The sequence below is a fragment of the Bubalus kerabau genome, chromosome X (assembly GCF_029407905.1).
Source record: "Bubalus kerabau isolate K-KA32 ecotype Philippines breed swamp buffalo chromosome X, PCC_UOA_SB_1v2, whole genome shotgun sequence".
In the NCBI taxonomy this organism is placed as follows: Eukaryota; Metazoa; Chordata; class Mammalia; order Artiodactyla; family Bovidae; genus Bubalus; species Bubalus kerabau.
The window spans coordinates 67495308-67509568 of NC_073647.1; the positions used below are offsets into that span (position 1 = coordinate 67495308).

The 14261-nt window shown below is 39.9% G+C and overlaps 1 protein-coding gene across 7 annotated transcripts; it reads left to right on the forward strand.

Moving 5' to 3' along the window:
• Window positions 1-369: 369 nt before the first annotated feature.
• RAB9B (RAB9B, member RAS oncogene family) lies at window positions 370-10331 on the forward strand. 7 transcript variants are annotated; one of them, XM_055564295.1, is made up of 5 exons: window positions 370-563; window positions 1059-1196; window positions 2540-2578; window positions 5207-5273; window positions 6857-10331. In XM_055564295.1, the coding sequence occupies exon 5, from the start codon at window positions 6899-6901 to the stop codon at window positions 7502-7504; it is 606 nt and encodes a 201-aa protein (XP_055420270.1). In that variant the 5' UTR covers window positions 370-563; window positions 1059-1196; window positions 2540-2578; window positions 5207-5273; window positions 6857-6898; the 3' UTR covers window positions 7505-10331. The 7 variants fall into 7 exon arrangements, with proteins under 7 accessions (XP_055420270.1, XP_055420268.1, XP_055420269.1 ...); XM_055564293.1 differs by lacking the exon at window positions 2540-2578 and having other exon boundaries at window positions 5207-5300; XM_055564294.1 differs by lacking the exon at window positions 2540-2578.
• The last annotated feature ends 3930 nt before the right edge of the window (window positions 10332-14261 follow it).

The window sequence follows — 14261 nt, forward strand, 5'->3', positions numbered from 1 at the left end:
TTGAGAAAAGCAGTGGGTTTGAAGGTAGGGTAAATGAGGTAGGTGATGGTTTAGTCGCCAAGTTGTGCAGTAGGTCGAAGGTAATTGCCAGAAATGGGGCTGTGGCTATGGATGAGCTAAGTGGCAGAGCAATGTTTGTGGGTCCATTGTCGCTGTGCCTACTGATCCGCGATGGGAGGGAAGGAGGACAAAGGGAAACCAGGGTTGGCCACTGAGCCTGAAAGAAGTGTGAGCGAGCCAGAGAGTGCTCCCTACCCGCGAGGGCGGGAGGCGGCTACCCCGGGTCCTCCACGCCGGGAAAGGGGCGATAGGAGGCGGCGCGGGCCCCGCCCCCTCCTCTGGCGGGCGCGGGCGCGAGACGCTGCGCGGCGGCAGCGGCGGGCGCGAGCGGCAGCTGTCAGGCCACCGAGGTCCAAGCTGCACTTGCCGCCCCGTTGAGGACGAGGAGGCGGCAGGAGCCTCCTCCCGCGGTGACGGTGTCGCCGCGGAACCGGATTGCCGGCACGGAGGGCTCACCGGCCTGGCCCCCGCGGCCCTCTCCCGCCTCGCTCCCATTGTGTTGGGTAAGATGCCAGTGAGGGTGCAGCGAGAGTGGCTGAGCGGCTCGAGGACCCGGGAGGCGGGGAGATGGGGCCCCTGGGGGCAGAGGGAGAAAGGGAAGTCTGGATGATCCCCGGGGGCACTTGCACCTTGTGAAAGGGGCCTGGGCGCCGCCGGCGTCGGAGTTGCAGGGGCGGGGGTAGGTGATGGTGGAGGGGGGCGTTGCTGAGTAATCCAGAGCAGCTGCCAAAGCCGGGCAGAGGCGCAGGGCTCCGTGGGGAGCGGGTGTGGCTCAGTGCGCATGCGCCACAGCTGAGGGTTCTCAGAGCTGGGGATGAAGTGAGACGATCTGGGTCCGTGGTAGTTGGACCTATGGGTGACATCTTCACTTTCTGGGTCTTCGATGCTAACAGGACCCCTGTCACGGAGATGCCAGCATTCCCAGCCTCCTAAGGAAGCTTCTTTTCCCTGTACCTTGCTTACTTAATGTCACCCAAACCTTACCTATTCTTCTCCAGGCTGTCTACTCAGGAAGAAGTGGCCTGGGGACGGTGCCAAATTGCTTTCTAGTTTGCCTTCGGGCTCATAGCCCCCAGAGCCGTCGTTGTGAGGAGAGGTTAGAGGTGAAATTCCACCTTGGACCCTTCTAGTTGCATGTAAGATATAAATATGGGCATAAATGTAAAAATAGCTTTTCGGTGGCAATGACAGCTGTGGCATTTGGACTCAGAGTAAGGATGTAGCTGATAACTTGTTTAGTCTGCAAAATGAATCCAGTGCGTCAGAGGGTTTCCCTGCTGCGGAACCATCCCCCATTCCCAACCCCAAGCATCAGGTTGTATTGGAAACAATCTATACCATTTCAAGTAGAGGGTCTCAAAGATCCAGTCATTTCCTATTTGCATTGATTTTTATGTAGATTAAGGAAAGCCCCACTCAATTCGCCAGTGTAGTATTTCCAAATATTGTGCCAGGAATCCACAGCGAGTTGAATAGTCTCAACCGATGTGTCACCATGAGGTGGGCATTCCCCACAGCTCTAACTATGGCTCCTCCCCCGGTGCAGATTGCTACCACAGCCACCCCTCCTCAGCTTCTCTTCCCCCTACCCTCAGCCCTGTGGTACACATCTCTCTCAAAACTTGCTCCCAAACAATCTGCATTATGGATATGAGCATCATCCTACTCATGGCAGCTGAACTGATGTTTCCAATTTACTTTTCTATTTTTCTCTCCATCATCACACTGAAATGTACTATTTTCAAAGGTTCAACCTCTTTCTTACCATTGTACTGCCTCCTCACACACCTCCATCCCCACCCACAAGCATCCTCAACTAAATACAATAATTGTAACAAGCCTGTGTGGGTGCAGGTACAACAGGTTCAGAAGGTAACAAAAGAGGGGGAGAACAAAGAAAGCTAGGGAGTATCACTTATGTCAATTCCTAGTTCACCTTACTGTCCAAGACCGAGACCCTGTTTGGGGGAAAAAAGTGGTTAAACTATCCTTAGAGAATATTTGTTAATCTGTTTTGGGGAGTGAAGTAGGAAAGGGGAATGGTATCTCTGGGATGTCTGAGTCATTTAAAGGCAGATCTTTCTCTGAATAGGGCCAAAATTAGAATAAACATTTTAGTCCAAATCCTAAACTAATAAGGGACCCTTAAGGGATGTATAAGGGATTTGACTTTCCTACTAAATGCACTCAGGGTTATCCAAGAATTTCCTTGCCTACTTAATGCTACCTTCTTTTAAGGATATGTGGCATATCCTGAAGAAAAAAATCATTTGATTTACTTTTATACTGTGCTAGCTCTTTTAAAGTATGTACTAAAGGGTATCACACTCAAAAGATGATGATGATGCCAGCACCCCCTGAAAATATAAAGTGGGATAATTAATCTGCTCTTGTTTTTGTTGAAAATTGAGAAATTTATATATTTGAAATGTGAGGGGAGAGGGAGGAAAACTGGAGCATTTCCACTGACTTTCAACAGGTGGAATTCCTGTTAAGTCCCATCTAGAAACTGATCCAGGTAAGTCCATGACTTCTGCTCTTTAGTCACCTTATAACTAATAATATTTGGATGTCTTACAGATCTGTGAATCTATTGTATCTTTGCATCAATTCAGAGGCATTAGTTCTGGGAGTATTTACCTAAATAATAAACACATACTTATCCATTATCCCTCTGCTGCCACATAAAGGGACTTCAAAGACATATACAAACAAGGGCCCTAGGATCCAGAAATTTAGAATTTGGTTATGCAGGAAAAAAAGATTTTTTAACAATATAAGGCAGTATAATATTATTTCAACTGTCAACTAGAAGGTCTGAAGCTTATATGTCAAATTATAAACTCCTTGAGGGTAAGACCTTGCCTCAAACATGTTTGATTTCCAACAGGGTCTACACCCAGTGGGTGCTCAAGTGATGGAAGCTTTGCAAAGTATATGGATTAGGTAAGGAGAATCTAGAGGCAGGGAGACAAGAGCTAAGAAGCTTTCACAATAGATTAGATACAAAGAGATGTGGACCAAAACGAAGATAGTAGTAAAAGACTGAGAAGTATATCACAAGGAAAAATGAGCAGGATTTAGTGACTGAAGGCAAGGAGATAAGCCTAAACTGTATTCAGTTTTACCTCCAGCAAATAAAGGGGAGTTGGAGACAACAGAGGAAAGTGGAGGATCACCTTAGTAAGAACAGAGCACACAACAGGCACTCAAATGTTTTCTCAAGCATCAGTTGCAGTATTGGGCCAGAAGACCCGTAAGGTCCCTCCAGTGCTAAGATTCTGTGGTATATGCAGATAATCAAAACTTTTGGGGAACAGGACATTCTCAGATATGAAAAAAAGAGAAAGGGAAGGAGTGTTATCCTCCCACTGGCAGGCCCTTTCTGAGAAGAGATAATATGGAGTCACAAGGCCCCCACCAATGAACGAAAGGAGGTGAAGAGCAAGAGGAATGAAAATCTCAAGCCAAAAATTTCAATAAATGCTTACAAATCTTTGCAAATTTCTTAAGCTATTCATTTCCTCCCAAATCCTGTGAGTTAAGTAGGGTAGGTATTATCAGTTCTCTTTTTATATAGGAAGAAACACAGCAAGATTAAGTGACCTGCCCAAGTTCATAAAAGAAATGAGTAGGAAAGTAGTAATGAAAACTCTTGTGTCCTGATTGCTACCAGCCCGGTGCACTTGATACTGAACCACGTTGCTCTTCCCTGCTGTAGAGCCTATGCACCCAGAAGTTATGTGTGCAAACAACCAAATAGGGGATGCACAAGCAATTGCAGCACTATCTCAGATAGTTATTAATACTTCATCATTATTCCTGGAGCTGAGTGTTTGGTTTCCATATTCACTCAGTCCTTGACTCATCATTTGAGTTTATCTGCAGCAGCTGGAAATGTAGAGTTAGTGAGTTGTTTAATGATGTGAACACCTGTTTGCTAGGAACTTAAGGATGCTCACTTGGCATGGGCCCTTAATACTGTCAGTATTGTGCCTAAGTACTTCCTTCAAGTGAGAGTTCCAGAGTTCTGCTCTGTAAAGTTATCCTACAGACCAATATAAAAATTAACATGAGGTTGCTAAGCAGTGGAGATTTCTTAAAGGCTTCTTAATTCCTCAGTTAGAACACTCAACAAACTAGGAACTGTTTTTTTCTTTTTAGATCAGTACTCTTGATGTTGCGGAAATAAGATGTTTGCCATAATTAATTATAATTTTAAATGAAGTTGTATTTGAATTTAATAAAGCCAGTTAAATGCTAAAACCTGTGTTTAAGACAGACGACCAAAATTTAGTAAATTAGCCAAGACTACATATGGTAAACAAGGAGTCCCCAAACATATTTTTTTCCTCTCTGATCTTCTGGAATCAATTGCAGAGACACCCTCTAGGCAGATTGATGAGTACATTAATCGCTTTTTTGGAGATCGGCACATTGGTAGGTACAAAGGGAAGGAATTTCATGTCTGACTTAGAATTTCAACATATCTTAAACTCCTCTGTACTTTCCCTTTCCTTAATATCATCTACTTTCTTTGATTTACTTTTACTTTGAATGGAGAGTTCAATAGAGAGACAATGTAAAACATTTTTTGTTGTTGTTCAGTCGTTCAGTCATGTCCAACTCTTTGCGACCCCATGGACTGCAGCACACCTGGCTTCTCTGTCCCTCACCATCTCCCAGGGCTTGCTCAAACTCATGTCCACTGAGCCAGTGATGCCATCCAATTGTCTTGTCTTCTGTTGTCCCCTTCTCCTCCTGCCCTCAATTTTTCCCAGCATCAGGGTCTTTCCTAATGAGTCGGCTCTTCGATTCAGGTGGCCAAAGCATTGGAGCTTCAGCATTAGTCCTTCCAATGAATGTTCAGGATTGATATCCTTTAGGATTGAATGATTTGATCTCCTTGCAGTCCATATAAAGTACATTCAAGTTAGGACAGAGTTAACGTTCATCCAATAAAATTATTTTGTCCATGATAAACATTTTTAGCCATTTGAACTCTTAAGTATATTTATGAAAAGCATCCTCTGTAGGTAAATTGAGATTGATCTTTTTCCTGACTTGAGTGTATTTCTATATAGATAGCCTTAACTTTATTTTTAAATAAATTTTTAAAAATAATGTTTCCCAATCTGTTTTTTAGAATCATAAAAAGAGAGAATATAACAACAACAAGAAAAAGACTAAAATTGAGACAAAGACCCAACTGGGTAGGTTTACATTTTATTCTCAATTGGGTAGGTATCTGTTTCATATGTTTTTATTGGATCTCTTAAAATGAATATTTAGAAAAATACATAGTACACCTACAAAGCAACATAACTCTAATGACTACTGAGGTTTTCAAGTTACATTGCAAATGTGTGTGCTCCTTTGCATGTGTTCATTTCCTAGTGTTGTTTCAAAATTTTTTGTATGCTAATTATTTTATTTGTCACTACAAATTCTATATGCAGTATATATATGCAATATTATCATCACCTAAGTGTAAATATGATTTATAATAAGTGCTCTTTTGATGAGTGGTTAGTTTTCATCTATTTGGGTCACCTTTATAAATAACACCCAATAAACATCGTCACGGAGAAGGTGATGGCACCCTACTCCATACTCTTGCCTGGAAAATCCCATGGACGGAGGATCCTGGTAGGCTGCAGTCCATGGGGTCGTGAAGAGTCGGACACCACTGAGTGACTTCACTTTTCACTTTCATGCATTGGAGAAGGAAATGGCAACCCACTCCAGTGTTCTTGCCCAGAGAATCCCAAAGACGGGGGAGCCTGGTGGGCTGCCGTCTATGGGGTCGCACTGAGTCGGACACGACTGAAGCGACTTAGCAGCAGCAGCAAACATCGTCATTGTTGAGTTTCCACAATGGACCTAATTTGAAAGAACCTAACAGACTCTAGTACAAGGTAGTTGTTCAGTAAACATTTGATCTTTTTAAGATGTGTTCTAGATAGTCCATGTATAGACAAGTGGAGGTAACAATAAAGATACTGTATAATCATTAGCTCTTTAGAGTTTACAGTATGTTTTCATTGGTGTCATTATGGAATTAGAACCTAAATCCAGAATTTAATAAGCTATCCAAGATTCTCTTCCTTAATGATAGCTGTTTATAATAATACCAGTCAACAATCATCAACTTGAGTGCCATTGTTCCATGAAGAAAAGATTATGGAAGATCCTTTACTTGTGAGGGTATCCATAACAATGCAAGTATTAATATAATGGGGCAAATGCCTGAAGAAAGCTAGTCTTTTTCTCTTTTCCAAGTTCTGGGGTCCAATGTAATCCTAACCAAAACCTCTGCTAACAAAATCAAGATTCCAGCCTACACAGCTTTCTCTCCTCAGTTGTTCTTGGGTCCGTCAGGAACAGACTTCAGACCCCTCTAATCAATTTCATACTCTTTGCCTCTTGTTTGGAATTGTCCAAACCAGAAGCTAAGATGTTACACATTTGAGTAGCATTCCTGTTCTAGGCTTTCTCCCCTAGAATAGGGTCAGAACTGAACCAGATTATAGCACCATCTGCTAGTCCATTTATCCATGGCATTCAGCCATTTTTCCTGACACAGGCAAGAGACTTCAGAAAAACAAGACCTGTTTTCTCCCTTATACAAAAAAGAATTTTATTCCTTCTGCTATACTATATCATTTAATGAACATGAAATAAGAGAGAAGGTAAATAAGAAGGCCTCATAATTCAGAAGAAGTTGATTTACTATGAAGTTGATTTCAGTTTCAGGTTTAACTGTTTTCCCTCCTACTTTTTCTTTTATTTTCAGGATCTCTTGGTTATAAACTCTTCTCCATCTGGTGCTGCAACAATGAGTGGGAAATCCCTGCTCTTAAAGGTCATTCTCTTGGGTGACGGTGGAGTTGGGAAAAGCTCACTCATGAACCGTTATGTAACCAATAAATTTGACTCCCAGGCTTTTCACACCATAGGGGTAGAGTTCTTAAATCGAGATTTGGAGGTAGATGGACGTTTTGTAACTCTCCAGATCTGGGACACTGCAGGGCAGGAACGTTTCAAGAGCCTTAGGACACCCTTCTACAGGGGAGCAGACTGCTGTCTCTTGACCTTCAGCGTGGATGACCGGCAGAGCTTTGAGAACCTGGGTAATTGGCAGAAAGAATTCATCTACTACGCAGATGTGAAAGACCCTGAGCACTTCCCCTTTGTAGTTCTGGGGAACAAAGTAGACAAAGAGGATAGGCAAGTGACTACTGAGGAGGCGCAGTCCTGGTGCATGGAGAATGGAGATTACCCTTATCTAGAAACAAGTGCCAAAGATGATACTAATGTGACAGTGGCCTTTGAAGAAGCTGTCAGGCAGGTATTGGCTGTAGAGGAACAACTGGAGCATTGCATGTTAGGTCACACTATTGACTTGAACAGTGGTTCCAAAGCAGGATCTTCATGCTGTTAAAAGTAGGAAGCCGTTTTAAAATGTGCCCCAAATTGATCAGTCAGTAGTGTGAGAATCACTGTGCCCCTCTATTAGTGCACACACATATAAAAGGATAAGAGATAAGTTTCTGATGTGAACCAGAGCCTTTCAAGTTGAAGTTGTAGAGTGATTTTAAAAAAAAAAAAAAAAAAAAAAAGCTTTATCAAGCCAACTGTATTTTGTGTAATTTCTGCTATTTCCTTCTTGTGTGTATCAGGACATTTCAGAAAACTTTAGTCCTGACAGATTTAAATATTTTTCAAATCACAGTTTAATCTTAGAACCAGCCGCATGAAGGAGTTAAAGAGCTACAGCTATCCCTTAAAGCGTTCCATTAATCAACTAACAAATGTCACCATTGACACTTGCCAAGCAGTTTCTGACATGTCTGCCAAAGGGGAAAAAAATAAGACTCTGAGATGTACTACAATAAACATAATAATGCAAACTAGGATGTCCTAAGCTTGAATGAATTATAAAGAGGTGGTAAAGATTAAGAGTGCAAAATATAATGATGTGCACTGCCTTGTTTAAACACTTGTGTATGGTTTGCTCCCATCTGAGCTTTAAAAAAATGCCATCTCGGTAAGAGGTACACTAATGACTCTGGAAATTTATTATACTCGTTTTATTTGAAGTAACAGGGTCCTCATGAATGGATTATGCTTCATTATGCCAACCACCCTTGCAAATAGATGGCTGGTCTGATTTTATTTCCGCTGCACAGGGGTGTTGCTTCTCTGACAACCTCTTATCTAGCAATGCTGCTTAGTATACGGCTTTGAATCCAGTGCACTCTGCTCATAATTGTGATGGTCCTTTGGTCTACCATACTGTGCTCTCAGAGAAGCCTTCAGAACAGATTGGAGGATACTGGGCTTTTCTCATAAGGTACCTTAACTCGAATATTTATTGTAGAAGAAGGAACTGATTTATTGTATGTTGCACTGCATGTTCAGCTGGCCAAACTAGGATGTTGAAAGTAACAAGAGAATATGCTTTAACCCAGCATTAGAATGAACTCATAATTAGAGTTGTCCAGCAGTGGAATGGTCTGCCTTAATAGTGAACCCTCTTCCAGTGAAAATATTCAAGATGCTAGATGACCATCTGTTAAAATACCATAGCTAGATGTTTGGTTTAAGGTCTCTTTCAGCTCTAAGTTCTAGGAATCTATGAGCTACAAACTACATTTAAGTGCCATGTTATAGTTAGATATATCTTAAGACAACAGCTACGACTATGGAAAGGGACTTTAAAATTTCTCAGACTATTCTGGGATCAGCCTTTAACAGCAACTACATAGCTCTTTCTTTTGCTTTTGCACTATGTCAGGAAAAATTCTTGAACTCCAAGTAATCATTACATGCCCAATATAAACATCCTGAGGATACCATATTAAAATACAAAAATAGTTTGTCAGAGTTTGATTACCATGACTGCCAACTATATACTTTATTATGAATATGCAGTCTAGTTCTTGTCAGTTGATTTATTTGTCCTGCGTAGCTTTTAATCTGTACTTTTACAACATCAATGATAAAATAGTGACCCAAGGTAGTGAGGGACAGTTAAAAATGACCACAAAAAAGACCTAGGTCGGGAAGGGGGCCGGAGCTTTCACAGGAATATAGCCTAGAACTCTCCAATGTAGCCACATATGGAATCAGCCTTACAAGTGGGACCTTATGTGCTTTAAGAGCTCTGGGACTTTTTGGCAACATTGATAAGTGGAAGATGATATTTTAATCCAGTCATACTCAATATTTCCAATTTAAATATGGTCCTGACCCCATTGTCTAACTAACTTTGATGCCAAAAGTCGAAGCCAGAACTGGGACCCCACAGCTCTTAAGTATTGGTCCCTATCCTGCCTATGCCTATAGCCAGCCACACTGGTTTCCAAGTACTATGATCATTTTGCTACAATCATGTTAGAGTGAAAATCTGTACATCAGAACTGTTAATTGCTAATTGTTTTTAAGTGCATGAGACCTGGGGCCTTCTCTTTCTACTTGCACTCAGCTTATAATAGTTTCTATTTGTAGATCTCAGGCCTTCATAAAGACCTCCATCCACTCACAAAAGTACTTGTCACTATGAAAATGGCACGTGATCATTTAAGCAAAAAAATAAAAATTACTTGGGTATCCCATTCATAGGCCTCCTGTCCATCCAAGACAAGTGTTAATTTTATTGGCAGGTCAGTTGAAGCCCCTTTTCTCTTAGCCATACCAGTTTTTTTCTACCAAATCACTACATAATATATTAACAAAAACACTTAATATTAAGTGACAAAAAGTGGTGGCATTTTGGTGAGTAATACTTAGTGGGGTGCTGACATAGAGTTTGGTTAAGATTAAAAAAAAAAAACACCAAAGGCTGAAATCTGTGAGTACCAGGAACTGTGCATATAGAAAATTGTGTACTCTAGAATGTGCAGTGCAATGTTTTCAGTAGGTGTTTTTTTCATGAACACTGGATTTTTTGGAACAAGATGTTTCTAATTGAAACTATACTGTTTTCAACTGTCCATTAAAACATCATACAGAATATCTCTTAATTTATTTTCATGTTTTGGGCTAACATTCAGGGGGCCTCAGTTTTCATATATCTTCAGTGGATTGATGAATTTCAGGTTAATTTGTGCCTGCCTCAGCCATCTCTATTGTACCCTGAGGTATTCCACAATCCTCTTGTTGCAGGTGCTGCTAAAAACTCAAAATTGTGTATCAGATATTTTGTTTCAACTGTAAAAAAAAATCATCTGTGTTAAAGTGAATAAAAAGTGCATTTTGAATAACCAGTATACAATGTGTGTGCTTCTTTTTTCCCTTTCCCTTTTCAAGCAACTGGTGAGTGTGACAGAGCATATTCATCTATCAAGTCACTCTTTCAGGCTGTCCTACATGTGGCCCTGGATCATTTTTTCACGTGGTACTTCAAGCAGCCACTACCTATTGATCAGACAGACACTGTTCTACTGATTGGGAAGCAAACTCGAAAGATTAAGATGGGAAATTTCCTTTTATTTTATGCCAGTTTTTAATACATAAAGAGTATTGAGACTAGAAATTGGATCTTGACTCTCCACTTTATTTCTTCATCATTTAGAACAAAAGTAAGCCATCACAAAATAGAAACAGAGCTTACACGTTCCCTTTATTTTCTTGACTGGCCTACTGTCCAGATCTTAGGAAAATATGAAAATATAGACAAAACAAATCTGAAAGCAAAGGATAATTTTGTTCAATATTCTATTGCCTCTCACATATTGGACTTTAAAGAGACTTGGATTAGCATTGATCGAGTGATTTGGATATCCAGTACATCAGCACAAGTCTCTCCACAGCACATCATTTCCACATCATTCCATCTGTCACAGATTTAGTCCTCTTCTCTCCCGCCCTCTATTTTGCCTATTGGAACTCTCAGCAGTCAAAATCACAAAGGGAAAGACAAACTGATTTTTTTGCCACATGTACTGTTTCCCTCACGAAGGAAAATTATATAATAAATTATCAGACCAAGCTCAACTACAAGCATCTGAAATCCTTTTGATTGGGCTAGAATGATGTCACTTTTAAGCTAGAAGGTCATAGATCTCAGTTCAGTTCAGTTGCTGAATCGTGTCCACCTCTTTGCAACCCCAGGGACTGCAGCACACCAGGCTTCCCTGTCCATCGCCAACTCCCAGAGCCTACTCAAACTCATGTCCATCACATTAGTGATGCCATCCCATCATCTTATCTTCTGTCATCCCCTTCTCCTCCCACCTTCAATCTTTCCCAGCATCAGGGTCTTTTCCAATGAGTCAGTTCTTCGCATCAGGTGTCCAAAGTATTGGAGTTTCAGCTTCAGCATCAATCCCTCCAATGAATATTCAGAACTGATTTCCTTTAGGATTGTCTGGTTGGATCTTCTTGCAGTCTAAGAGACTCTCAAGAGTCTTCTCCAATACCACCATCCAGAAAGCATTGAATCTTGTCATATATCTAAGCTCTTCTAAAGGATTTGCTCATCCAAAACTGATACTTTAAAAACTAGTTTTCTGTCTTTGCAGGTTTTCTTTTGTTTTAATTTTTACTTATTTAATTTTGGTCACACTGGCTCTTCATTGCTGCACGTGAGCCTTCTCCAGTTGTGGCAAGTGGGGCTACTCTTCCTTATGATGTGTGAGTTTCTCACTACGGTGACTTCTCTTGTTGTGGCACAGCCTCTAGGCCCATGAGCTTCATAGTTATGACACACAGACTCAGTAGTTGCAGTTCATGGGCCCTAGAGGATGGGCTCAGAAGTTGCAGCACTTGGGCTTAGTTGCTCTGCAGCATGTTGGAATCTTCTCTGACCAGGGATAGAACCCATGTCCCATGCATTGGCAGGCAGATTCTTATCCACTGTGGAAATAGTTTGGCTATAGTTCTTCCAGGAAATGTGGAATAGATGATTTCTCCTCAATTCTATAACTGAATATTTAAAACACACTGGGAAAATTGAAGCACCAATATGAGTAATTTAAGGCTGGAAGTGACATCTCTACTTTCATTTGAATTACCTGAAGTTGTTCTATTGTTGTTTAGTAGCTAAGTTGTGTCCGACTCTTTGCAACCCCATAGACTATAGCCCATAAGCTCCTCTGTCCATGAAATTCTCTAGGCAAGAATACTGGAGTGGGTAGCCATTTCCTACTCCAGGGGATCTTCCTGACCCAGAGATTGAACCAGCTGCTCCAGTCCCATCTCTTGAATGGCAATGTAGATATATACCTTAACCTCCGTAATCCACATAATCATTTCACTTTTTTATCACTTTGCTACAGAGATATAGGATTCATTACCACAGAGTGCTTTTCTTATATTTGATCTTTAGGGCAGGTAAACTGTGATACAATTTTTTAATTAAATATTCATATATGTGCATTTTTTTTTACAATCTGATCTCTTTCCTCCCAGATTTATTGAGGTATAATTGACAAATAAAAAGTTGTATATACTTAAGGTGTTCAAATTGATGATTCAATGTACATATACACTATGAAATAATCACCACAGTCAAGCTAATTAATATATCCATCACCTTTCAGAGTGACCTTTTGTTTTTGGCTGTCTTTTTAATTTCTTCAATTTAACATCACCAATAAAGCCCTCATTTTTACTCCTTTCCCTTTAAGAAAAGGAAAGGATAATGATAGAAACTAGGTATAAAGAATGAAAATAAAGCTATTAAATTATTAAATGTCTCCTTAGTGGTATGTTTGCAAAAACTGGTAAGCAAGAATCTAGCTTTTATTTCACTCATGGCGGTGGTGATGTTTGTAGGAGAGTTATTATGGTTTTCTTTTTTTTAAGGGGGTGAAGGGTTATTTCATGCTTTCCCAGCTAGAACAAGTGTCTTCACAGCTCGAGATGTGAAGGAATTGTCACCTTTAGTTGTATAGGAATTGCTACAGTGATCCATGTGTCTTCATAAATCACTTTGTCTTCTCCAAGGCAACACTGAGAATTTTGGTTCAGCCATATTTAAGTACCCTTTTAAATGGTGGGCTTTGTGAGTGCAAATATGTGTATTTTTGAGCAATCTGTCAATTCTTTTCATACTTTATGAATTATGGGTCAATGTGTAATGAATTTCATTACTCCTGAATTTTAGCCAGACATGCCAAACTGTGCTTCTTTTATTTGATTGATGAAAAGGAATTGAGAAACTCCACCTTGATGAAAGAAATGCTAGCTGTATTGATTACAGTTAAAATATAAATCATGCCTTCCTGTGGTTCATTCATGAGGAAGCAAGAAGGAGGCTCATCTCTTCTCTTTTCTCTTTCATTGTTCTTGGCTGACTTAGAAACATCATGGCCAAGGGTGTGTCCTGTAATATATTGTTCAGCATAGAGTTGGAAGAATGAGTGTTGGTATCCTTTGAATTGTCTCTTTTTTCATTTGTTTCCAACAGGAAAACAGTGTCACCAGCTGACACTAAAAATTTGTTTTTATTTTTTTTCTGATTATGAAAGTCATACACACCCATGGTAAAAAACAAACAGCAACCAAAAAAACCTGAAGGAAAAAAGAAACCGAAAAGCAAGATAAAGAAAATGAAAGTTTCCTTTCATCTTATTACTCTGAGGTAATCAGATTTTTAAATATTACTTTTTAGTGTGTATGTGTGTGTTTTAATATATTTATGTAATAAAGAAAATTGATATTATACTGCACAAGCTGATTGTAATGTTTTTCACTTACCTAACGTGACATTTTTCACTAGGTCATTATATATTCTTCTAGGGATTATATTTAATGCTTGCATAATAGTCTATTGAAGGATTTGCCATAATACATGTAATCAGGAAAGAGTTGGTTCTCTAAACCTGGAGCTTATTTCTCTCCATTCTTTGACTGAAGAATAAAGTTTTCCTTTGCTTCTGAAAAAAAAAAAAAAAACAAACGATATTTCAGACACTTATTGCTAGACATTTAGGTTGTTTTCCAGTGGTCTCCTTTTTACAAAGTAAAGCAGCAGTGCATGTCCCTAATATTAATCAATTCACATTTCTATTATTTCCTATAAGTAAAATTCTAGGTCAATGAGAATGAATATTTTTATGATTTTTAATATGCATTATCAAATTGTCATCTAGAAGAAAAGTTGTCCCAAATTACATCAATAACAGTAAAATAAAAGAAGGCCTATTTCTATAAACACTCAATTTTTTCATGGAATATTATCTTTGCGAACC